Source organism: Lonchura striata, chromosome 1 (genome assembly GCF_046129695.1).
Source record: "Lonchura striata isolate bLonStr1 chromosome 1, bLonStr1.mat, whole genome shotgun sequence".
NCBI classification, from domain to species: domain Eukaryota; kingdom Metazoa; phylum Chordata; class Aves; order Passeriformes; family Estrildidae; genus Lonchura; species Lonchura striata.
The window spans coordinates 84,780,124-84,807,508 of NC_134603.1; the positions used below are offsets into that span (position 1 = coordinate 84,780,124).

Here is a 27,385-nt window from a genome sequence, read left to right on the forward strand (position 1 = left end):
AGACCTTTTAAGATGAAGCTTCTGAGTTTTGAGGATTGGTGGTGTGATATAGTTCCCATGAGAACAGGGGTTTGCGCTCACCTCATAGTACTCCTCCAAGTCCTACATGCCCATAAGGTTCAGCTGGCAAAGGAAATGATCTCTTGGTGCCGCTGGAGTTAGCCCTCAGGGTCTGAGATCCTCACCTGGCTGGTCTGCAGCTTTTGTCCGTGCATGAGTGTAAGACATAAGCAGGCTATTACTAATATTTAGAGAATTACAACCTATATATGTACAAGAATATATTTACTGCCATTTGCTTGAACAAATATTCTAAATCAAAACGCTACATTTGTACCTGGGGTTTGCTTGGGCAATTTTGCAGCCATTCAGTGCCATCAGGAAACTGAAGACAAATAGCTACACAGGAAGACACAAGTGCAGGAAAATAAGGTATTGTATTTGAAACTCATCAACATCCATGGCATTCGAGGCAGGATTTCACAGACCTCTGCTTATATGGCTTGCTTGTCTTTGCCCTGACCCATCACAGGTGGGAAACAACTGTGGGTGACACAGGGGTCCAGGTGTGCCCAGGATTCCTGCACAGCCTGCTGTGCTTGGACCAGGCACAACATGCCCAGCCTGGCCTCAGGGGGCAGCTCAGCAGAGAGGATTTGTTTATCAGCCACTGCCACTGACAGAGGCAGACAGGCAGGAAAAAGAATGATGATTTCACCAAGTCAAGGTGTCCTCCAAAGAACAGCTTCAATGTAGAAACACCAATGTTCTTAGTATTTCTGACTAAAATTACCTTGGAATTTTCTATTTCCAGATTTCCAGAATGCTTTTTTTTGGGTTTGGCCCATTTCTTTCACTGAAATTGAAAGTAAAAATCCCCAAGAGAATAATGAAGCACCAGGAGTGTCCTTACTGACACGTGTCTTCCTCTTCCCCTGATTTTACGTGAGTAGAAATCTTCCTCCTTAGCCCCCTCTATTTTCTAGCTCTGATAGAGGCATCAGAGCATTGGAAGTTTACAATGTTTTTTAAAAAGATCCAGTATCTGCAAATCTAAGTGAATGCTTGATCCTGAGCTTTCACAGGAAGAAGCCCAGTTACACTGCAACTTAGCAAATCTGACTTCTGAAGAACTGTATTTTCTATCCTAGTGCTCTGAAAGCAAGGCAGACTCAGTTGGCACTTGGAAGAGCTTGAGCAATGGCACTCGGCACTTGCAGCACACCTGGTCCTCACTGACAGGGCAAGATTGCAGCAATCAACATGAAGGCTATCTCCCTGAAACCAAACCAGCATAAAACTGCAGAACCAGAGCAGGGCTGAGTTCTCCACAAGGGCACTTGGGTGCAGTTTGAACAGTTTCCCCAGGGAATGGGAACACCTGCACAGCCCTCCAAAAGAGCCAGCCCAAAAGGGACAGGGCAGTGTGACAAAGCAGTGGAATTCCCAAGGCTTTCACACCTACCCAATACTGGGAAAAGGGGATGTGGTGGCACCTGGCTGTGCTCACAGATATACACACTGCCTAGAACTGTGGTCTTCCAAAACCCAGCACACTTTTTCTATCTTCTCCTCCTCCTCAAGCCTGTCTCACACTAAAAAAAAGAATCTGTCTTGTTCTCCCCCTCTCTCTCACTTATTAATTATATCAAAAGATCAACTGATTTTGAATATAATTTAAAAGTGTATTTTCCCTCTTTTCACTTCTTTCAATCATTTTTTGAAGCTCTTCTCCTCCTGCCTCCCACTCACTGCTAGTTCTGTTTTACTGACCTGTATTTATTTTACTGGTTCCTGCAACCCTGTAAGCCGCTATAATATCTGAGGGTATCTGTTTTTTTCCTTGGAGGAAAGAAGGACAGAGTCAAGCTTACTGTTTTCCTTTGACATTTTTTCCAAACCTGTATCTCTTCCCGCCTCAGTCTCCCTTTATCCTCTTATCTGAGAGCAAGGGAAGGATTTGCCTGTGTTGCCAGTGGGAAGACTTGCCTTCCTGCTGGTAGTAGCTCAGGCACAGCTAGCAGTGAGCTCCCGCAGTGCCCTTGCACTGAAATGCTCTAAGTTGTGATGGATTTTTGCAAGGTGGATGAGACCACAGTGAAACCACACACACTTTCATAGTCTCTCTTTCTGCTCAAGGCAACAGTAAAAACAGTGCTTTCTGTGACAGCAGTGCAGCACACAAGTGCTTACCTTAAAACACCCAACATTTCTACTGTGTGTGAAGGCATCGAGGTGCAGACTGGGAGAAAATCTCTGCAATGTCTGCTCACAGTCAGAGCAGGGACTTTTCGGGAGAGTGCTGCAATTTCTCTTGTCATCATCTCTACCCAGTGCACCAGGTGCCAAGTTGCCAGCACAGCTCAGGATGTATTGGATGGCTGGGATCTTCACACTATTCTCTGTATTTCCTATTTGAATCCAGGCTCAGAAAATGAGATGGGGCAAGGGAAAGAGGTTGTTTGTGTGTGTGTGACTTATGGAAGGGTGAGGGTAGAGCTAGAGAATAGGCAGGGGGGTGGGCTGGCACATGTCCTGATGTTCCACCTGTGGCTAAGCCCCACCAATAGGATATTCCAGCTCCTGTGGCAACCCCTACAAACACAGTCAGTGCTGGACAAGATACCTGGGTTGGGATGTTGCCTTCATGGCACCAGACTCATCCCATGTCACTCTTCAGAGAGCTTCCGGGCTTCTGAGTTTATTCTGGCTGCCCTTGCCTTTAATCACAATTATGACCTGTCACTGCTCATTTCATCTTACTGATGCCTTCAGGTCTGAATATTCACAAGGGCCAAGAAAGCCCCAGACAGTGAGAAGATTTACAGCATCCTTGCTGGCACCTCCTATACCAGCAGGAGTCAGGGACAGGATGGTAATGGCTCACTGCCCTGGAAGGGCAGAAGAGGCTCTTGAGCTGATGCCCCGTGGAGCAGAGGATCTTGCCAAGTGGCTTATGAATCATATGCATGGCTTCAGCTGAGCTGAGTTATAATGTTTAGAAGGACTGACAGACTGTATTTAAAAACTGTGAGATGCACGCAAGCATGTCTAGATAAATGGTTTCCATTGTTAATTACCCACACTGTAACACACTTTAATTCAGAGCATGAGTTTGTCCAACTTTCAGTTCTTTCAGTTCACTGTTGCCCACAGACATTCTCTTATTATGATCCCCACTGCATTAAAAACACTTCTAGTGTCTCACTATAAAGCAGAACTTTGAGATTTTCAACCATTTTAAAAGCTTTTTTTCAATTTATCTGACAAATTAAGGAAGAATATTGTGCAGCACTAATTCAAATGTCTTACAGAAATACCTACATCAGAAGTTACTTTCCTCTGAAAACTTTATAACCTCAAAAAAAAAATTAAATTTGATTAATGAGTGGTGTTTTACACAGACTAGATCAAAATGTGACTGATTGTACTCAGTATCATGTTTTTGATGTTTTGATTACTTGGAACTAAAATCATGCTTACCGTTAGAAAACCTAACAGCTTTATGGATTCCTCCTGGACCTTTCTCAAGCCTTTGTTTAAAAACTTGTCAAAAAAAATCTTATAACCTTTTTCCCCATGTCTGTACTACTCAATTTGTCTTGAATATAAATGTCTACACTGCAAAAACCAAACTTTTATATTTCATCTCCATTGCCACACACTAGACAATGAAAATGCAAGCATTTATAATTTTGAATGATTTAATGCAATCCTTCTAAGTGCCGTACACATGAATCAGCTCATTACCTCAGCCTAACTATATGAGGTGCAGCCAAATGTAAATCTGCCTGCTTGCTTTCATTCCAAACCTCCAGAACTGATAGCAACATATCCTGGAGTTCTGAAATGAAATTTCCAGATTGTATTTTCATTTCAAATAAATGAAGGAGTTCTCTCCTTCAGAACACTGGGACAGTACTCAATAGGCCCACAGTGCCCAAGCTGTCCTACAAAAGGCAGTGGAGCAGTCTATGGAATACAGGAGCTGTGCTGTACCCCCAGGATATTAGGCTGTGATGAATAGCTCTTATAATTTTACAAACTGTCTGAAGGCCAAGCTGCTATTATTGTGAGATAGCTTCAGAGATTCCCTGGATGATTTACCTGGAAGTTTGGAGAGCAAACTCACTGGTAGAGATAGATATTTATGGGGGTGGAACCAGAGAGATATTAAAAGAATTCAAACATAGAGCATATTTTGCTGGGTGAGCCACACTGCACCAAATATAAACCAGTTAACAATGTGACAAAGTTATGAATGCTTTTATGAAATAGTTTTAGCTGTTTAATTATTTATAACTAATGTTACATTGCAGCATATTTATATAATATTTAAAAGAAGACCCAAGTTTACTATTTATTCATGAGAAGATATCCTGCAGACTGAAAGAGTTCATTGGCAGAGAATAAAGTTATTAACCAGTCCAAAGTAATTTTATCTTAAGTCAACTCTTGCCTTGTTCCCAAGCAGTGCAGAGAAACGCTCTCCATTTTTTCACTTCTAAGCCTAAAACACTGCAGGAAATCTCAGGAAGCTCCCAAAGCCAATATTGTAACCTATTGTCCTGAAAATCTTCCAGGGTAGCTCCTTGACCCATAAGGATTTCTCTCTTTATTTGGGAAAAGCAATCCAATAGGAGACACTGCCATGAGAGCCATGGTTGGGCACTGAGAGCTCAGGCAGCAACTTCACTGAAAGTGAGCAGAAGGTCTGCAGGCTCACTAAGGGACTCAGTGTAAACCTGTCATGCAGTGCTGTGTCCCCATCCTCAATCTAAGGGCAATTCTCGGAGAAAGAAAATACCTCCTAATCCTAATGATACAATGGAGGATGATTTTCTTACTGGGATGATGATTCCTTTATCTGCTCTTGAAGCAGCTGCCGTGACAGAAAAAACAGGTACATCTGCCAAAGTTCAGAGAGCTTAGATGAAGAAGGAAAGCTAGATTTTTGTTTTTTCTTCCAGGGGTGGGACAACTGCAGAAAGCAATTTAGTTTTTTCCCAAGAAGAGCAAGCAAGCCAAGCAGAAGAAATGGTGAGAACTCTACACACATAGTCATGACTAAATACAGCCAGTTGTTATCCAGCATTTTGTCCACACAACCAATATCAAGAACAACCAATCATTCCTTTGAATGTTTTCTATTTGTTAGCAACTTAAGGCAGCCCTGCAAAGAGGAAGGACTGTCTTGTAAAAGAGTTGGCGCAGCTGGCACATGATGTGCTGTTTAACCAGGGGTTTTGCAGGCAGCAGGGGCCCTGGGCAGTGGCTGGCAGAGCTGGTGCAGAGGGCAGTGAGATGTACAGCAGTGATGCAGGCAACTCCCAGTACCCAGTGTGTCTCCTCAGTGTGTGAATACAGCAATCCTGAACTTGGCAAAATAAACTGATACCGAGATATGCTCCATGTAACACCTGGATTTGGACAGCTGGAAAGGAGAGATTGAGATTCAGATCCACAAAGTAAAACCAATATTTTCTTTTACATTAGAGACTGTATCTATCAGATGGCTCACAGACAGCTCCCAGGAAAATCATCAAAGGACATGAGCACCTCTTCTTGATATTTGCAAAGAATATTTTGCCATTGGTCTCACACTTGTAAATTCCATGGGAGTCAGATAAAAGATGCATACCACTCAGAAAGTTCCACAGAATTTGAGAATTAAGGTTTAGATTTATCAGTGCAGAGGTTCTTAGCTCTGTGATTTTAACGCTGTCTGCACGACACACAGAAGCACCATCACTTATTAAAACCAAACCTCATCACTTCCCACTGCTTTCAGACAAACCTGATCTCTCTGAAAGACAACTTGCCTAGCAAATGTCTCTGACCATCAGAAAGGAGTTGGGAGACCATGCCAGCATGACTCAGACTAGGAGAACTTAGCAGTTACTCCTCAGTTTGGATTTAGCATGAACTAAGTTGGTCTCGCTTGCAAAAAAGAATTTCCTTGCCTAGAAACATGCCTTGCAGGTGAGGCATGAGGAAGACACCTGAACAGCAGGTATGTAGTTTTATTTTTGTTATTATGATGGCCATAGACATTGTGTTTAAGATATTCTGCCCCAAAGCACTCCCAATCTAAAGTCAAGACTACACAGAACAGGTGATGGAACTAAATGAGGCCAATTGAGAACTTCAACAAGAAAGCAAACATTTGCTTATTACTGACAACTAAAACTGTAAGTAAAGGATGCTATCAAAGCTTGTAATTTGGAGTGTGTGTTACCAGTTTGATTGAAGTACTATCTGAGGAGAAAGCCTTTGGCTTATGAAAGGAAAACAAGTGAAAAACACCATACTTCTAAAATAGAAGTTCTGCAGTACTTTTGAGTCCTAGAGTCCTACATCCCTTAAACAAGGACATGTGAATATTAAACTGAATATGAATCTCATGTGCCTACAAGAACTTCCTTGTGCACAATGTAGAAAAGGCAGGTGACCATTGCTACTGAGTCATTTGGTCTTTCCCTGGCCTCCAGCCAGCTGTGGCCTGAGGAGTCTGGAGCAGACACAAAATGAAAATTAGCAATATAGGGTACAAGTACAGTAGATTGGTTCAGATGCCAAAACTGGTGATACTGTTACAGCTTATAATATTTGCATTTCAACAGCAGAGCTGAGAGTGGTGTAACAAATTCTCAGATGATCCCTAGGGAAATTAGTTAGTCCAATTCCCCAGGATTCTTTTTATAAAAAGTTACCCTCAGTGCCTATACACTATAAATAGTTATATGTAACACCAGCAGGGAGATATTTTTTAATACATGTTTTTTGTTGAATGTGCTGTAATTTCTAGAACAGATGAAAGTAAAAACACAACCTGCAATTTTATTAATATTTTCATTAATGAAAACAAACCATCTATGCATCACATGTGGCCCTGATTTAAAATTAAGGTCTCAGTATCACAAGCAGAACAACAACTGAACAGTCAGAAAAGAGATAAAGTCATAAAAGTGACACCAGTAACTCCAGAGTCTCAAGCAGAGTGCCATCTTAGGATAGCAAGCACCCCTGGACTTTGTTCAGCATGTCTGTATCTCTCTTGCACTGAGGAGCCCAGCACTGGACACTGCTCCAGGTGTGGCCTCCCCAGTGCTGAGCTGAGGGGAAGAATCTCCTCCCTTGATGTGCTGGCAGCACTTCACCTGATGCAGCCCAGGATCTTTCTGTGGCATCTTTCTTTGCAGCCAGGGCGCAGCCAACTTAGTGCCCACCAGGATCCCTGGGTCCTTTTCTACCAATCTGCTTTCCCTCTGGGTGGTCTCCAGCACATACTGATGTGTGGGGCTGTTCCTCACCAGGAATGCAGGACTCTGCATTTCTTCTTGCTGAGCTTGCTGAGGTCCACAGTCTTTCTGAGCCTGTTTCTCCAGCCTGTCAAGGCCATTCAGGGTAGCAGCACAACTCTGCGGCCACCACTTGTCCAAAGTTTGCGTCATCAGCAAACTTGCTGCAGGTACACTCTGCTTCATCCTCCAGGCCACTAATAAAGAATTCTAACAGGATTGGAACCAGTACAGACCCCCAGGGCACACTGTTAGTTACTGGGCTCCAACTGGACTCTGTCACTGACCACCATGCTCAGGGCATGGCCATTGATACAGTTTTCAGTCAACCTCACTGTCTGTTAATCCAGCCTCTTACAGAACAGTTTGTCTATTAAAAGCTTGTATAAATGATTGAGAATCATTATACAAGACTCTCTAAACCTTGTCTGAGATTACTTTTGTGTGTACCTTTGTGAAATGAAACCTTTAGTCACAGGATTGTTTAAAATGCACATTCAGAATTTACCTCTTCCCCATCCTCAACATTATGGAAGTTGAAGCATGGTGTGTAGATTGAGCTTAGGTTAAATAGTTTTGGCTTTACAAGCTATTATTAACTTCATTATTTATGTCTCTTTGTTGTCATGTTCTTCAGCTGTAGGTTACTGAACTGTAGCTTCCTATCACAGCATCTCTAATTAGGCTAGCTTTTCCCAACACGTTAAAAAGTATGGTGAAGAACGAGCTCTCTGATCTGCTTCTCCTGTTTTGCACTGTGCTGCTACAAAAGACTGAGCTCAGGGGTCTCAGGCCTATAAATGCTTTTTTGAAGCAGAACAGAATGTTTGATATTATTCTCTAAGTTCCACCTTTTCTTCTCTGATAACAAAGACTGCTGTCTAACAAAAAAGAGAAGATTAATTTTCAGAGAGAAATGATTGACATTTCTGTTTTCACCAAGAAAAAAATGAAGAGTCTAGTATGATGACCATCTGGCTTTCAGCTGAACCTCTCTGAATATCTTTTGGTTGTTTAGCTCTTACTGTGTGCTTAAAGCTTTTGCTGTAATATATCCCTGACTGGTTTACTTCTCTGATGTATTAGCTGCTTTCTTTGAGTCACTTGATAGCTGCTATTTCTTTAGAGAGGTGAGAAGTCCACTTAAAGGTAGGATATGTCTAAAATGTCTTGAGGATACTCTGTGCCTCTGCTATTTTTATGCCTTGGAGATGACTTTTGTGGTGGTCTTGAAAGAGCCTGGTGCCTGAGTGTCGTGGTTTGACACGGAAAGATAATTTTTTCCGGAAGGAAGAGGTCAATTTAGATATTGACCAATTGAAAGTAGACACGCCTCTGAGAACACAGAGGGGTTGAAAGCAGAATTCCCAGGGGAACTCGCTCTCTTTGGTTCCGGTCAGCGTGCAGTGCAAACCTCCCCTGCCCAGCAACGAGCTGGGTGGGGGAGGGGAAGCCCCATGGCCTGAGAAAGGTAGGTCCAAAAGGTGGTGGAAGGACTGGAACCGGGCTGGCCCCTGCAGATGGAAGGGTGGAAGAAATCTGGGATGTCTCCATTTCCCCCCCCAGAGTTCCTCTCCCGAGAGGGAGAGAGAAAGCCGCAAGGAAGGAGGAGCGGGGGGAGCTGCTGCAAGGTGCCCAGTGTGTGGGAGTTGCTGGATGTCCGGGCATCGAGTCATCCTGGGAGTTCGGACTTTTAACCCTTCCTTGAGAAATGAAAGCTTTGTGAATTTTCCTTTCCCCTCCTCGGTTTGAAAGAGAGGAAGAGGGACACCTTGGACCCTGGGATGGGATGTTGGAAGGAGGAATTCTGGATGGGAGGGGGACAAGGAGTGGCTTTTGGCTGGACTTTTCCATGTTAGCCACAACCTGAACCAAATCTTCTCCTTCAAGAGGGACTTTTGGGAGGATGCCAGTGAGTCAAGAGACCTGCTTCAGCTGGGAAAAAGACAAAAGTAGAGTGAACAGAGAAAAGGTTAGGGGGTTTGTGGTGGCGCCCCCTTGTCCTGGAAAGGAAAGAGAAGAGAAGAAGATCTCTGTTCTTGAGCCCTCGGCCCCAGGGGAAAATGGGGGGGGACTGTGGTCCCAAACAATGAAAAACTGAACTGTTGTTTTCTCCCCTCTTGGCAGGGCATCCTTGAAAGGAAAAATCCTAAAGGCAGTCTGACCATCCATGCATTGGTGGTGAGAGCACTGTGCATGGAAAGGAGAAGGGTCACCATGGCAAACTTTTTCTCCGGGCGGTGCCATGTGTGACATGGAAACACAGGATGTGGAGCTGTGTTTCTTGGGGGGTCTGTGGCACAGGAGAGACTCTGTTCCCTCGATGGACTGAGTATCGGTTGTTTGGAGGGTGGAAACCTGATTGGGGTCCAGATTGTGTCTCACTGTGGTTTGTTGGAGTTGGGTGGTGGGGGGGGAGGAATGGTTTGCAAGGTTTTCATTTGGATCTTTGTGTGGTTTTTTTTTTCCTTCTTTAGTTTTCTCTTTTCTTTGTAGTGGTAGTTTAATAAAGTTTTTTTCCTGTTATTAAGCTTGGGCCTGCTTTGCTCTATTCTAGATTCCACTTCACAGCATTCAAGGTAGGGATCACATTTTCATGGGGGCACTGGCATTGTGCCAGTGTCAAACCATGACACTGAGGACTCTCGCTATGATTTTGTCTCAGCAAATTTAGCCTTTAGAGGAGACTTTTCACTGTTAAATCTAAATCTTCCATTCTGAAAATTTTGAAATAAAAGGTTTATCATTGTCTTGTTACTTTACATGGAAGAACCTGACTGCCTTCACATGTTTGTTTTCTTCAGATATTTGAAGTGTCCCTTTCCTGAAATTTCCAGAAGGAGCTATTATACACATTACTGAATTGGTGGATTTTATTTAATTAGTAAATAAAATCTAAATGAGAAAAAATCCTACTTTGGTAAGTGAAAAGTAGTTCAGGATCTGATTCTGTTAACTCTACAGACAATTGTGCAGCATCTGAAATACATAATACTACTCCCAAAAAAGAGTAACACTCAAGGTGAATCAAGGTGACCTTTAGTAAGAACAAGTATCTACAGTACAGGGGAGCATGAGCCTTCCCACTCTTGTTAAACCACCAGGGATTGCCACTGTCAACCAGAACACCTGGAGCAGCTAATAAACTTAACAAAATGTATGATTGAGTTTTCTGCTCTATTTTAGAAGAGAAAGGCAGGCACCTAAAATTATTTCCTCATGCATCTGGCAATTACTTCTAACTTTTAAGATCCCACACTTCCATCTTGTGTGAGGTCATTCACACCTCTGCAGGATGTCACTGGGTGTTCAGACGGCATTAAAGGATCAGGGTATGGAAAATTGCTCCCCAGCATGGCTCTTTTCATTACTGGCTTCTCTGTCTTTCCCTGAAGCACTAACAGGACAGATAGATGGCACATAGAGATTTTGTTTTCTGTAGTAACATCAAATCAAGGAAAAGCCACTACTTGCTAGCCAGAGCACCTGTGACAGCCCTGACATGGAACCACAACAACAGCAATGTCAGCCAGAAAGCCTGGAAAATGTGCACACTGAGTATGGTGTGCCTTTGAAGTAGTATTTACTATTTATTTGTTCCTTAGTCAGGAGGGATGTGCATCCTTTTTCTGCTTGTTAGGAGACTGCAAAGCCAGACCAAAGAGCTATCTCTGGGCACAAATTTTAATCTAGATACTGGGGATACAGCTCAGGATTATTACCATGAATTTGAATTCACATAAGCTCTCTTATCTCCACAGCTGTTACTTGCAGAGCTGCCTTGGCTTGCTAAGCCACACAAGGAGTACACACAGGGAGTCTGCAGCCACAGTCCCAGACACTACAGGCGATTCCAAGTGGGCAGATGCCTACTCCTTGCATTGCCAGAGGTGATCCTTCACCAGTCCCCTGTGCAAGAGAGCCACCTTTGTCCCAAACGAAATAACCATTTCCAGTCTGTCCACAGACCTTCCCCGTGCAAAATGCAGAACAAAGATTATTTGCAAGAGCTCTGTGCTTTTAGAATTTAAAGGCATAGAAGAACATTGGATAATTTATTCTGATTGTCTGTCACTGTGTTGCAAGAATTTCACCTTTGTAACTTGATCTGCAATTCATGTTTTTCTTTTGATTGAAATAAATTCTGTTTAGGTCAGGGCTAAACAAAAGGACACTAAGCTTTTAGCTGAAAACATCTAAAAGCACAAAATCCACTAATTTGGTATTAAATACTGGCATATAGTTTCCCATATGAATTTATAAGGATCCAGCTTTTAGCCATGTATCATACCCCTGCTTAATTTAAAGGTCTCCTAGATTATACAGTTCTTCTCCCCTCATAAAAAACCCACTTATATGCCTAATCCACTCACCTTCCTTCCAATAATTTAAATCAACTGAAATGTTAAGTTTTCTTATTGTATGACATTTTCCCCAGGTGTCTAAGATTTATAGGTTTTTTAGCCCTCTCACAATTTTTCAAAACACCATTAAAAACATGAATGTGAGAACCAACAGCAGTATTCTAGAGTCAGTCTCACCAATACTGCATAAAGGCACAAAAAATTTTCCAGCTTCTTATAAATACTCCCCATCTTTAATATTCAGGGATGGCATTAACCCTTCTGATTTTATACTGCAATAGGAATTTATGATTGCTTGTACCGTAAATATTATTTAGAGCCTCATTCTGGGAATCAGAGTCCCTATTTTTACATGAGCAAGCCTTCATTCATCTTTACTGAAAAATTTTGAATTTGACTCTTTCTAATGGTTCTCTAATGGTGCTCCTTCTAATGGTTCCAGCTTACCGAGAAATCCAGGCTTCTCTCATATGTTTGCTCTGTCCTCATTATTATCCTGCTCCACCCAGAAAACATTATTGGCCTATTATTATGAGTCCCTATTTATGTTTGGATCATTAGTAAAAACGTAAGGTTCCTAAACTCTCATAATTCATAATTAAAGCAGTAGTTCAGCTCTTCCTTAAACCTGGGAACAACTAAATGCTAAATACATCTCAGTTTTCAACAGTAAAATATCCCTTGTGCTTAGAATTCAGGGTACTGGAGCCCTGATGGCTAATTACACTAAAAGGTGTGTATACTGGAAAGGATATCTTTAAAAAAAACATTATTAGGACAACATAGTGTTAACTGGGTGCCCAGTATTACCATCCTCAAACTTTAAATTACAAAAACCTCTTAAAATAAAGATCTGATAATAAATCATATATTAGTTAACATACCAATGTTTTATCTTTTTTCCTGGCTGCTCCTGAATGAGTCTGATTCTAAATCAAACTGCTCAGGTGGGATATAACCTGAGCAGACCTCGCAAGCAAAGGGTGGGTTTAACTGTACACAGGGTGCTCAGTCAGATGCAGGGGTCTCTCTGGAGCAGCTGGATCCATTTTCCATCACTTTGCATTTTACTTTCAAGGTGACATAACAGTAAATGCCTCCCGTCTGGGGATGGTCTCCCTCTTTTCTGCTTGTGACAGTAGGGCACAAGCCATCCAGCCCCTGGGTGACAGCACATGGGAAGAGCTGCTTCCAGGAGAGCTCAGCCTTCAGCTCAGAGGCAGCACTTCATGGGGTGAAGTACTTTCTTAGTAGCTGAAGTTCACAACCACATTTAATGACCACGGGGCTAGCAAATAAGCCCGAACATTTAGTGTCAAGCTTGGACTTGGGTAAAACTAGAGAGGGCATGAATTCTTCAAAACATCCCCACCTCCAACTCCTCAGTTTGATTTCACCACCTATGTAAAGAAAATGTAAATGTCCTCCTCTTCCATTTTTCAGATGAGCTCTCACTGGCCTACATACAATTAATTATAGGGAAGTGAACTGCTTGCACAAAAAAAGGGACTAAACCCTTAGGAAATTTGATGAACTTAAGAATAAACAAAATATCTGTAAGACTTGATTTTCAAGGGCATGAATCATCTACAGTTTACACTTCAGCATACTAAGCAGGTCTGAAAATTGGGACAATTGCTCTGTTTCTGCTGTTAAATTGCTGCCTCAGCTTCCCTGGCCTTTACATCACCCTATAGCATCAAAATACTTTAGATGTGGTTTTTACACTGGCACACTTGAGAGTTCATTCAAATTGTTAAAGTACCTTTAGGGAAAATTGATTTGTTAGCTCTAAACTTAACCTCAAAACATTAAACCAGAAGAAAAAAGAAAGGCTGTTTTTTATTCCCAGAGTAGATAGTTTGTCATCTGGTTAGACATATCAGAAAACAAACTTGGTGGGTAAGGCTATCTGCTGGTGTGAACTGGCTAAGCTGGGCTAGCAGGGCAGAGTTTGGCCCAATCTTGCCTCGGTTTTAAGTGACATGATGCTTTCTGTGCTCTACCCAGCCAGCCCTCCACATCATATATACTGAACAGAATACCTGCATATCTGCTGGAGTGATTTTTCCTGTCACCTTTCCTGAGGAGACAACGATGCAAAACACGGTCTGCCCCAAGAAAGGCTGCACTTACCCGATCCTCTTCTTCTCTGACATCTGGCATGGTGCTGATGCAGAGGCTGACAGCAGTGATGGCAACAAAAGAGATTGAAATGCAAGCAAAGATCTTTCCTGGGATCCCTGAGTGGGGATTCTCCACCATATCCCTGAGCTTTCGCATGCACAGACTCAGTCGGCTGTTGTCCTGGAAGGCACATTGTGTAGCTTCATTAAATACCATCTCCCTTTCAAACAGCCTGGCCTCAGCTGCCTCTTCCTCTTTCTGTCGCAATCTCTTTTTACAGCACCACTCCAGGTGGTCCTCTTCTATCCCCCAGTACACAAGCTCCTCCTGGAACGAAAGAGCACACATCTCCCTGAGAAGCCTCAGCTTCCCAGCTGTCAGGAATGTCATGATCGTTCTGAAGGCACTAGGATTACGGTCAAAAAAAAATTCATTGCAGCTAACATCATAATCATCGCAGATGTCCATGATCTCATCATAATTGTTGCAAGATTTTAGCTTCCCAAGCCTGGTCAAGGGGCAGTTCTCCAAGGTGGTCCAGGGAATTTTGTACTTAATACCCCCTACATTGATGATCACAAACCTGGACCGATCATCCAAGCGGGCTAAGCAGCACAGATCTTCTCCAGGATGCAGAAGCTTGGCCTTTTTGAAGAAGAATCCTTTCTTGGTTTGTACTTCACACAGGTTTTCCAAGTTGTTGAAGGAGCGGGAGCTGAAGTCAGGATCTGCATTCCTAGTGAGCAATGCCATTTCGTGGTACATCTGTTGAGTCCATAGGGAGGTTGAGTCTACTCAAACAAAAGCATCTGGAGCTTGACCAGAAAGTCTATCTGTAAAACAGAATTTTAAAATTACAAGAAAAGTGAGGCACTCTTAAATTATAACAATCCTATCCTCTCCCTCCCGAGAAACTCCTCTATGGCATTCCTTCTTCCCCCATTATTTTAGGACTATTTTTGCTTGATAGTTGCTTGGGGAAAGAACTTAGACTACAGTCAGGTCAGAAACCATGCTGTTACTTCTCAAGGGTTTAGTTAATGATTGAATGGAAACAAAACCAGTGTATTACCATTTTTAGAAATTTCTAGAGGTTCAAGCTATATCCTGGACATCAATGCATACTAGAAGAGAAATCTAATCATGTGGATAAATGGCAATTTACAGTTTAGCAATTTAATTTAAAAACTTAGTTGTGAATGGTTTTTCAATTATTTTGGCCCATCTACATTATGTTCCTATTACAAAAAGCCTATAGGGTGAGGATAAAATGGATACTTACAGTACAGTCAGATGGCAAAAATGTGGGTAATTCCTAACCTAAATTCACTAAGCCTGGGTAGCAAGAGCAATGAATATGTGGGAGCTGAGGGCATACTGGGTCTGAGCTAAAACCAGAGCTTGCCTGGGAGCCTGGAACTGCTGGAAACTCTGCTGTGGGCTTGGCTGCAGTTGTGGACAAGTTTCCAAACAGCCTGGCAGCAGCTCTGAAACAGGAGATCAAACTCAGAATGAAGCTGAGCTGGAAGTGACTCGGTTGCTGCTCTTACTTACTTCTGGACAGTACAGAACCCAACTGGTCACATTCAGAAGGAATTATGAATAATTCCAGGATTTAATTTGTGCTTCCTGCTTATCCGTCCTTTACCACACCACAGTCCACATTGCTTCCTTACTTTCTCTGAAGCCCTTCACATGCATTCTTCAAAGCTGTATCTCTAAAGCAATACTGGGATGTCTTTAAATGCTACCATGTAATCACATTTGTGAATCACCCAAAACTTCCTGAATTGCTCAAATATGAAGTAGGAAATAAAAAGTCAGTGTAGGATCACTGGGTCTCCACACAAAGACCCAGGCTGAGAATGGATGCAGTGATGGGGAACAATTTTAAGCAGAGGATGGAGAAACCGAGAAAGAACTGACTAGTGAAGGAAAAACTGACATTTTTGATGAAGAATGGTAATCATGAGGCAGTAAATCCATAATTTATAAGCAACATCCTCCAATTCCCTCTGAATCTCATGCTTCAATCAGGAGAAAACAACAAATGGGTGCTAAGAAAAACAGGAGAACATACACATTCAAACACATCTCCAGAGGGGCAACTTCCTTTATCTTTAATCGGCTCACCAACTCTTAGCTCATTAGACTTAGTAAAAATTATCTTTGACAGAAATTGGTGAATACTTTTAGTCACAGCCCTGAATCACCCTCTAAACATTCTTACCAACCACTCTCAAGCAACAACACTGCAGTAACAGTGGTCCTTTTGCTTCAACATTTCTGCGAGGATCCAGTCCCTGAATTTCAGAACACTTAGATATTTGTAAAAAGCCAGAGAATTATTGCTTTAAATTGTTGCAAAAAGCTACAGTCACCCAAAGATACTTTCCAGCACCATGAAAATTTCAGAAGAGCTAACGATGCCAAAATCTCTACAATTTCACTTCAGGGGAGAGAAATAATTGTTTCATAAACATTTGTTTCTACAGGGCAACATGAGCAACAGAGAAGAGCTCCTTCATCTGGCTAAGGGCCAGTAAAGGGCAACACGCTCTCTAAGGAATGGGCGCTTTTACAGCACAGGCTTGAGTGCAGCTGGGATTGCAAATACCATTACTGTCACAGCAAGAGCACACTGTCAGCACGGCATATGCTTTAAGGATTTGGTCTCTTGTTGCTTTCTCTTGGTAAGATAAAATATTCACTGTCACTACTGAGGGCTCTGCACTTTTGTTTTCATGCTGCACTTGTTCCACAAGTCAACATACTAAAAGTAGTTTACATTGTTTTGACATCAAGGCAGGATTTATTTTTTTCCTCTCCCCCATGTAGCAGGTTGTTGCATAAAGGGACCAGATACATTTCACAGAACTGCTTTGAATCTAATCTTATATGCACTTCTTCCTCCTTTTAAGCAGGAGCTAACTCAATGTGAAAATCTGTAAGTATGTTGTTTGCTACAAAATCTATGAATTACAATATTTTATTTTGTGAATATAAAATGATGTTGCTTAACCCTAAAGCTTAAGAATGCAGTTTTTTTTTTTTTTTTTAATCATCAGTGGATAAGTAGAAAATGAGAGAGAAGTAGTTACAAATTAAAGTTGCCTATGGTTTAACAGGTTGATTCTGGACAGTGCAGGGCAGCACCAGATGCTGAAGTTCAGTAACTAAAATGAATTTTCTGACATCACAGTTCAACATCCCAGAATCCATAATAGCTGGCAGCATTTGTTTTGGAAATCTCATATTTAATCTCAGATTAAAAGATAAGCATGTGAAGACAGTTGTATTTATTATTCTCCTTGGCACTTCCACCTTGTGAGCTGACTGCCCAAGACCAGGCTCAGATGTCAGTGGAACAGCTTGTGGTGCCATTTTAACTCTCCTATAGAAAACCAAAATACTGTGGGCTCCCAATTTGGCATCTATCCTGAGAAATAAAACAAGCCTGGAAGGTCTGCTTCTGATCCTATGTGCATGCAATGTATCATGACTTTCACTAAATATTAAAGGGTGTTTCAAAATTATGTAGGTCTTAAAATACTCCCTGCATGCCAGGGTTATCTTATGTATGCACATGCCTGCAGTAAAGCATCCCATTGAAGATTAATATTAAAAGCCGATACTTCCAGAAATTATACTACATTATCATCCAGCTGGCATTTCTACTATTTAATCTGACACATGGGTGTAGGAAAGTCTATTAAAACACAGCCTGGAATAAGTTGCCCATCACAGGGATGAAGGACAGAATTTGACTCTGTATTTGTTGTTCATAGTTTTGAAGTGCTGTAGGAGAAATGCTGTATGAATATTTCAGTTTGAGGATCATATACAAAATGGGTCATACATTGTGTGGATTCTTTTTTTTTTTTTTAAGCATAGTCCAACAAATTTTATTCACTAAGAAGTACTTTCTTTGGCCATCTGTGTATGCACATGTATGCCTACACACACACATAAGTTCAGCTACATTTTGTCAACAGCAAACAGCTGAGATTTTCCTCACAAGGAAGATCAGGTACAATACAGGCATTTCTCATAAAGGATTTCAAAGATTTAATAAATGTCAGAAGCACAAAACTGCCTCATATTCTTCTTTTTGCTAAATTATTTCCTCTGTGGAGAGTGGGCTATTTCCCTGCTTACTGCCTTTTCACTTTGCCTGATCCCACACCAGCATTCCTCATTATCCCATTCTATCAGTACCGCTGATCTAAGTCATATGTGATTCTCCATGTGACTCCCCTGGTCTCAAGTTGCCTTGGATAAGAATGAAAAATGGGGCAAAATCATCCCTACCAAGAGGCTGAGCAGCCTGGCAAGGAGAACTTGAAAAGAGTGGTGAAAGAGAGGTAGTGGTGGAGCAAAGACTGCAGGGTGCCATGGCAGCAGAGACCTTTGGAGGAAGGGTGACCGCATAAAGCGTGTGCACATAAATGAGCGTACAGGAAAGTGTCATGGGCAGAGCAGTCACACCTTTTCTGAAAAACCAGCCTGACCAGGTGGCTCTGAAGGTCCTATAGACAAAAGTAGGTGGCCGGGGTTGGAAATGGAGAATTCAGAGATCTTTGTGCCATTGCACAGAAGAAAGCTGTTACTCTGAGGATGTTCAAACTCTGAAAGAGAAAGCTGAGATGTGCTTTAAATTGTTGCAAAGAACCAAAATATCCTTCGGGATATTAAAAATCCATCTGGACACAGTCCCAAGTAACCTGTTCTAGGTGATGGCACTTTGAGCAGTGACAGCTAAAACAGATGAACTCTGGAGGTCCCTTTCTACTTGAAGTACTCTGTGATTTTGAGAACAGTCTCTTTTAAAGGCTGCTGTTAAATTACAAAGTACTGAAAGCTTACATTTGGGCTACAGTAGCAAGAGGAACCTGTGAGACATTTTAGTAATTAATGTTTTAAAGATTTCCTTTGTGAAACGAAACTTATTTTGACAGAGAACAGGTAATTGTGTCATATTTAAAGCCACAAGCATGAAACATATATTAGGTGACCACAAGACTTTTTCTCTCAATTCCAATGAAGGTTGAGTCAGTGAATCTGTTTTACAGTGCTCAGCCATTTCTAGTCAGGGATGTGCTGAAGCCTGGCATTGCTGCCTGGGACCAAAGCAGTACCTACTTCTTACTGTGACATGATTTATAAATCACAGCATACACACTCACTAATACTAAACCTTTCACATGCAACTGACCTTCCATTTGGTGATCTAACAGCTCATAGTGTGGACAAAGAGGTTTAGGAGATCCACGCTACTCTTGCACTTCTTACAATCCAGTAGAACTTCGACTCCTAATAATAAATCCTTGCTAGTCATTAGGGAAACATGGAGAGGAGAACACCTGCCCATGAAGCTTACAAAATGCAAAACAGATGGGGTGCAAGAAATACGCATATTTAAAAACAACAAAACAAACCCCAACAAAACAAAACTGAAAAGGGTACTGGGATGCAGCTAAGCCTAGAAGGCAGATCCTACAGTATTTGGGGAATTATCTTCCGAGTTTGTCCACACTGAACATGACTACGGCTCCCTACACACTCATTATCACAGAATCGTAGAATCATTTATGTTGGAAAAGACCCTTAGGGGATCCCTGAGTCCAACCATTACCCTGACACTGCCAAATCCACTAAACCATATTCCAAAGTGCCACATCTATGGTCTTTTAAATACTTCCAGGAATGGTGACTCACACTTCCCTGGGCAGCCTGTTCCAATGCCTGACCACCTTATCAGACATGCTTTAAACCTGCCCTGGCACAACTTGAGGCTGTTTCCTCCTGTCCTATCTCTTGGTACTTGGGAGAAGAGACTGAACAGCATCTCTCTATACCCTTCTTTCAGGGCAAGTTTAACTTGGACACAATAAATTTTTCATACTTCTGTATTTATTATCAGTAAACTTTAATATCCCTAACCTCCTAAGCTCCTGCTTAGGGAAGGCAATAGCTCAACAAGTTGAAAAGGTTCTAGAATTTTGAACATTTTGTCTGTTTCTTCACCAGAGTAACAGGAAGCAGTGACACATCTTACACCCCTAGCTGAGATGTCCCCATCTAACAGAAAAAGAAGTGTTTCTTGTACAGGTATGGAGCACAGTAGCCAAGATAGTTTTCTCCAGAGAGTGTTTTGGGGGCCTTGAGGAGGATGCTGCATTAGTCAGTCGAAGAAGCTCAGAAGACTCATGCTGTAATGAAGGCTGCAAAATTCAGCATGTGAAACTAGACATTGTTTCATACTCTGAGTGTACAATTTCCTTAATATTTTCATTAATTCAGTGGGTAAAAAAGTAATAATTTTCTTCTCTGCACATCCCTCATCACATTTTGGCCACACTACATAATTAGCTGAAACAATTCATTTTTTTTAAATGAAAATATTAATTTGGCTCAACATTAATTATTCTGACATACATCCATAGCTATTTGTCTCCATTAGACAGATTGAGTTGTCTTGTGTCATTGCACTTGCCAGAGATCTATAGTGAAAGCATTAACATTGTGACATCTTTAAGAAATCAGGGATTTGGTTACCATCTACATGAAGGTATGGGATCTTACCTGTATATTCATAGCTAAACTCAATCTTATTCTGCACTTCCACAAGCTTTCAGTGCCTATTTATCTTTGTACCCTAAACAGCATGAAACTATTATTTCTACAAAGCTATTTGCTTGCACTGAAGAAAGACATCTGTCTTTGTCTTCAGTTGCACAGCAGACAAAGACAGATGTGCTAGGTAAAATACAGACAGAGGAAGAACCGCTTATTTCTGCATTCCGAAGTACAGAATTCTGTCCCAGCTAGCAAGCTTCAAGATTTCACAAGGGTCTTAAAACATGTATTTCGCTTAAAAAGAACTATAAATAAAAAAAACAAGCAGAGACTGAAAGGATTAGGCAGAAAAGTTTTTCCCCACAGATTTATTACTACTTACAATAAAACAGAGCTTCATGTTCAAACCATGTTTTATTTGTTTAGGTGGATTAACCCTCAGTTGGTTACCAGAAAAACAGGTTTGCAAAATGTGCTTTCACCCTCAGTTCATATTTACTGAACAACCGAACAGACTCCAAATATGCACCAAGTGGATGATGTGCTAAAGGGAAGGGACTTCAGAGCAGAGCTGTACCTCCCAGACTCTGGGAAGATTAGACTGGACATGGAGATTTGTTTGATCCAGTTCCTGTTAACTGCAATTTTGGATTAAGTATACAGTGTCAAGAGCCTAAAATTAAAATGTGTTCTGTCTGCAATTGCTTGGTCAGAAATTGAGCCCTATGAGCATACTACCTTTGACCCTTACTGGAAGCCACTAGATGGTGAAGTTTTTATTCTTCCTGAATCACACACGAGTTTATTTTAGGAGCCTTACTGATTAATCCTGTTAGTATCACATTTAATCAGCCAGTTAGATAAGGTACTATGAGTTAATTACCAATCTGAAATATTTATTTCCCTTTTCTTAGATTATTGCATTTCAGAATAAAAAATAAAATTATCAAAATCCAGTTTTTTTAAGTATCTGCTCCAGTCATGATTACATACCCAGAGCCGGCCTAAGATACAATGTGAATGGCACTATTAAATGCAAAACTGACAGACTGTGTAGTATTTTAAAACACATTGTTTGTCCCTCTCATCCAGGAAATTAAAAAAATTGTCTCATTTCCATTGCCAAAACTTGGGAAGCACAAAAAAAAACAAGCTTTGGTATCTGAAAATCACAGAATTATCAGTCAAGTGTTTCAGTTGGACTGCAGATCACTGTGGGTTGAAAAAAGCAGTTTTTAACACTAACTCTGCTCCTAACACTGATCTTTTCTTTCTGATCCATCCTACAGGTGTCCTGGCTTGTAAGATAAGCATGTATTCTATTTGCCATCTGTTGGATGTTGGGCACTTTTCTTATCTCTTCCAAGAGCAATGTCTCCCTCTGGGGAGATATCTTGTGTTAATGGATCATGAAATGACTCACTGCATGACTGGTAAAGTTACATCGTCCCATTGTGAGATGCTCCACCCAGAGGGAGGAGCCAAGCATCCTTACCTGCATAAAATCAGCACTTTTTGGGACACCAGAGAAGCCCTTTGCTGGATTCCCAGAGGAGCAGCTTCTTCCCTGCTGGATTCCCAGAGGAAGACCAAGCCCATCTACTCTATCACCAGACCTCCAGAGAAAGCTACACCCTTCTACAGATTACTGCTTCAGCAGCATTTCATCTGCCACTCCAGGAGGATCAGCCACCATTTAACTGGATTACTACCAATTGGATTACTTCTCAGGGTGTCAGGTTTCTGACTCTATCACTAGTTTTGTTTGTACTAATTACATTTCTTAAAATTTTTATTTAGTCTTTTTCCTAGTAAAGAACTGTTATTCCCATTCCCATATCTTTGCCTGAGAGCCTTTTAATTTTGAAATTGTGGTAATTCGGACAGAGGGGGTTTACCTTTTCCATTTCACAGGAGGCTTTTGCCTTCCTTCACAGATTCTTGTCTTTTCAAACAAAGACAACAGGTTTTTGCAATTCAATACTTAGCAGCTTCCCACCCACATGATTAATATGCTTGATTTCATACAGAATATACCAACTAGATTTCTGATGAGGAATGAGAAGGTTTGCCTGTGTGATGCCACTCTTGGCCAAGTTTCACATCCAGAAGTTCATAAAGATTTGCTGGGGCATTTTTCCTACTAACTATACCTGTCCTTGTGTCTCTTTCAGGGCCATTCACAGGTTTTTGTATGAATGGTTGTTAAATATGTATGACTGAATGTGAATGAATGAATGAATGAGAGGAAACAGCCTCAGATTGTGCCAGGAAAAGTTTAGGCTAGATATTAGAAAAAAAATCTTCACTGGAAGACTTACCAAGCAATGGAACAGGCTGCTAAGGGAAGTGGTTGAGTTAACATCCCTGGAGATCTTGCAGACACTGCACCGAGGGACATGGTTTAGTGCTGAACTGGCAGTGCCAGGGTAATGGTTGAATTCAGTGATCATAAGGCTCTTCTCCAACCTAAATGATTCTATGAATAAATGCTCTTATTAACTGCTCAGATTTTAGATGTAGATCTAGCCTTTTAAATTTCTGCATGAAATCCTTGGCAGAGAAGATAAATTGTATACAGATGCATCTTGCTTCTCTTGTTAGCTTGAATTAGTGAACACTGGATTCTATGTGTTTTCATTTTTTTTTTTGCAGATGACATTCTTGTTCTCATGTGTGTTTCATAAGTCAGTTGTGCACTGACCTCAAAAATATGCCCATCTCTACTTAAACACAATTCTGCCTCTAAATTTAACATGATTGTAGTTAATTATTAACATCATTGCGTAGAATACTTTGTAAATTTAGACTCATTAAGATTGTATATTTAATCCAGGCTGGAGTTAACAGCAACTGGATCAAACAAACCTCCACATGCAATAGCATTATCTCACAGAGAGACTAGTTAAAAGATAGTTCCTGGCCTAAAGTCTGTACACTTTAGCTCATCACTCTCTTTGTGCACATCTGGTGTCCCCAGAGCTTGTTCTGCCTTGTTTCTCCCAATATCCCTACCCACACTCACAATGACACACATATTCTGCAGACGATTAATATGGCTGTGGTTCCAGAGCCCTTGAATGAGGTGACTCCTAAATGGAGGGGGTTCTTAACTCCGTGGCATGATGCCCACACTGAGCACTGGGAATTCTGACACAGTGCTAATTGCTGCTTAGTGCAGCAAGAATTACCTGTCCTATCTGCTGTGGACAGAATTCAGGAATCCTGTCCTTCAGATGTGTTTTTAAAAGAGAAGGTGTTCCAGACCTTGCTCTGTACACAACTTGTATTTCCACATGGAACAACCATCACTGCCTGGAGTGGGAAGTTCCCAGAGCCCTTCACTTCTGTTATGTGCAGTCTACCCAGGAACATCTGCATTTTGTAGCTTTCGGTTGTGGTGAACTGGAAACACTGCAGCAGCTTGAAGTAAATTAAAAAATTAAAATTTGTGCTCAAATAAGTAGGAAAACTAAAACTATGACTAACAAAGAACCCCTCATGTATTTATATAAATTTAACCCAAAACCGTTTCAAAATGTCAATTTAGTGACATCTTCTGCCCTGAATTCCTCCTAGACAAATCAACTTTCCCAACAACAACAACATCAACTTTCCCAAGAAAAGCTGAAGGACAAAGCCACAGCTCCTTGTGTAGAACCAGTCTTTTGGTTTCTGGAAAGGTGGAAGACAGTTTATATTTTTTTCCCTCAAACAGGTAGAGAAAGGTCTTTTGTAGTTTGGGTTTACAGATGAATTTCCACATTCTTACCCTGCTATTGAAGAGGATGAAAATGACCTGTAGTAGTCTAAGGCATCTCTGTAATTTCTCTCACCAGCAACCCATTTTTCCCTCCACTGAATTGCCACTGCTGTATTCAGTAGAGAAACACTTAAATTCATTAAACACACTCACTCACTTAAAAGATCATCTGGTAATGTTACCAGGTTTAATGTTTCATAAAAAGCCAAAATTATTAGAAAACTTTCTCCAATTCAATTATTTCAGTCAGCTCACAGACTGAGGATGCTAGCATTTTTAAGATCTTGTTCTCTATAAAATTTCAATTGACTTGTCTACACAACGCAATGGGAACGAATGGAATCCACTGTGAAAGGGATGGCTTTAAAATCAGGTAAAATATGACTGATCCAGTTATGTGCATCATCATTCATTGAATAAATCATCATCATTGAATTCTTCATAAATCACCTCTCTTTTCAAAAACACTGGAACAGATACAAGAAGAAGGCTGACAGGATAATTATTCATGTATGCAATAGATGAAAACATTTCACTGATACCTTGTTGAAGAACCCTGGTAGATCAGATGTCATGCAAACACACTGATGTAACATTTCCAGAGAACTCCTATAATGCCAGATGTGTGAGAAGCTCAATTCTAAAACCAGCCCCCCAGTCTAGAGGTTTTTGACCCAATAGGTTTATATGTACCACTGAATAAGGTGAGCTCTTGGGGCACTGAAAGCAGGCAATAATATCAACACTATGACAACAATCCAGACTTTTAAAGGATGCTCAGGGTGGCTATTTATTCACTAATTGTTTTTGCAGTTGGGCTAGCAAATGAACAATTCCTCTTCTCCATGAGAAAGCTCTCCCTTGTTCAGAATTCCTTCAGTTTCTGCCAGACTGCTCACCACCTTTCTACATGCAATATTGGCAAATACAAAGAAACATTGGGATAAAATACCACTAAGGAATTAATTTTACAGCATCACCACTACTGATATGATTTTGTTTCTGAGCAGTTATTTTCATGCAGCAAAAGGACATGTTGTTACTCATAAGGCATACATTATTCTGCAAGTGAGACATACAATAAATCACTGCCAGATCCCAGTATCCCAGGCACACTTCAAAGCTGCTGGTTTCTTCCTCTGTGTCGTCATGCTTTAAATCTTATTACCATCAGAAAGATGATGGGGAATTTCCAGTTACTTCAGTTCACTTCCAAGTGGCCTTCTCCGTCCATGAGTAAGACTCCATGAGCTGCACAGTCTGTGGTGCTCACATTAAAAACTCAGGAGGTAATTAACCAAAGAGCCTTGTTCAGGAGGTGTTTAAGACTTCACTCCAGGCCTCCTTCAGGGTTGCCTCATTGGTTTTAACTTCCCCCTGCAGGTTCCTAGTGCAGTGCTCTGTGAGAGAGGCTAACTGTAGGGCACTATGCAGACACACAAACAGGCTTTACCTTAGCAAAAGCACTATGATTACACAGACCAATTTCCCCCCAAAATCTGGGTTATGTTAGAAATCCATGTGGAACTGCCACTCCCAGTGCGTTCCGTGACTGCATTGCTCAGAACTAGGCCTACAGAGGGCAATGAGCCTTGGCAATTCCATTGTCAATGGAAAACAGGAAGGTGACCAAGATGGTGAATTGGGCCACCAGAGTTGAGCATTTCACTTTGAGCAGTAGAAAGCTGCTCTCACTTTCAGAAGGTTGTCAAAGAAGCTGGAGATTGGCAAAGGTAAGAATACTTTTGCACCTCTTTTTCTTTACAACTATACTCCCTGACTGCCAAAGGGGGCTCCCTGGAAGGTGCTCTGCAGATGAATAAGCCAGTCTAACCCATCAGGTTGTGTTTGCTAGGACACTGCAGTACTGGCAGTGAAAAAAGATGGATATTCAGCTAAATGAGAGAGACCACAGAATGGAGTTTTATAGTACTAACAAAAAAGCTGGACTCCAGCTCTATTGCAAGCCCGTACTTTGGTAAATATAAGGTTTATCTATTACACTGAGGAGCATGGAGCATGGTCTCTACAGAAACTCTCCACAGTGACAGCAGTGAATAGAAGTGATTCTCAGGTACAAGGCTTATGGGATCAGCAGCTCTGTATATTTGTATCATGCAATACAGCAAAACACCCCAGATTTATCTACCTCAATTTTACTTATCCTAGGGCATTTGTTCCAAACAAAACTTCATTATTCTGTTACTGGGTTTTTGCTAACAACCAACCTTTACTGTTAGCACAAAAGATACACTGAACAAATAAGCAACAAAATAATTTTCATGCTCTCTCCTCCTGAAAATTTTTAATTAAAGGACATTTCATAAATTATGAGTTCATATCCAGTTTGCTTGCTCATCAAGTAAAAAGCAAGCACAGATATCAGCATCTAAAAATCTGAATAAAAACTGGCAAATAAGTAGCTATAAGCTACTTAATGAAGATGCTCAAAAAAAAATTACATGTAATCTGATTTGTACTGCATAGTTCTTTTTTTATAATAATATATTTTACACTTTAAATGACCTTTTATTTAATGCATTCAGTCTCAGTAGCTCACTGATACAGAATAATTTCTTTTGAATTCTGATTAAGCAGCTGCTCTCCAGTTCAATCAGTCCCCTTCCCAACAGTAAAATTTTATTTGGTTGGTGATTACTTCTATACCCTGACAGCAACTTGAAACACCATTTGGTCTCAGAAACCTTGTCCTGAAGTGTATAATCATATTCCACAAAACCTAGCTTCAGCTAAATCAACAGGAATTGAATGGACTGTGGAATTGGGTTCTAGAGAGGTCCATCCTCAGGCTTTTGAGGAGCTGGAGTGAAGGGTAACCCCAGGAATACTTGCTGGACAGAACTGGAAAGATCCTACCCGTGCTATACAGTAAACCCTGTTCATAAGATGAATTTCTGTGTCTCTGTCATCATTACAGAGATGTTTCTGGGAATGTAAAGGATAGCTTCACGACCTGAAAGGGAAACAAAGTGTGAAATAAATATGAGACATGAGCAAACACAGGTTTACAGAAAGACTGTGGGAGAGAAAAAGCACTTAGCTAAACCTCTTGTGGTCAGCTAAGAAATGTAAATGGTACAGTTTTGAGATAAAATATGATCTACTAAATAAAAACCCACATGTAATTTACAGTATGAAGGCAGAGGAGAGGAATAAAAGAGGAGAGATCAATATAGTATAAAGCAGATACTTCATTATTTTAGAGCCTAATTCAAACATATGCTGAAACC

General features: G+C 41.1%; 1 protein-coding gene across 1 annotated transcript in view; it reads right to left on the reverse strand.

The window, feature by feature from the left end:
- Positions 1-27,385, reverse strand: part of KCNG2 (potassium voltage-gated channel modifier subfamily G member 2) — a 55,080-nt gene that overhangs the window by 10,629 nt on the left and 17,066 nt on the right. The window contains exon 2 of the mRNA XM_021553396.2: positions 13,802-14,625. Coding sequence (XP_021409071.1) covers positions 13,802-14,557 — 756 coding nt within the window. The 5' untranslated portion in view covers positions 14,558-14,625. The remainder of the gene's footprint in view (positions 1-13,801; positions 14,626-27,385) is intronic.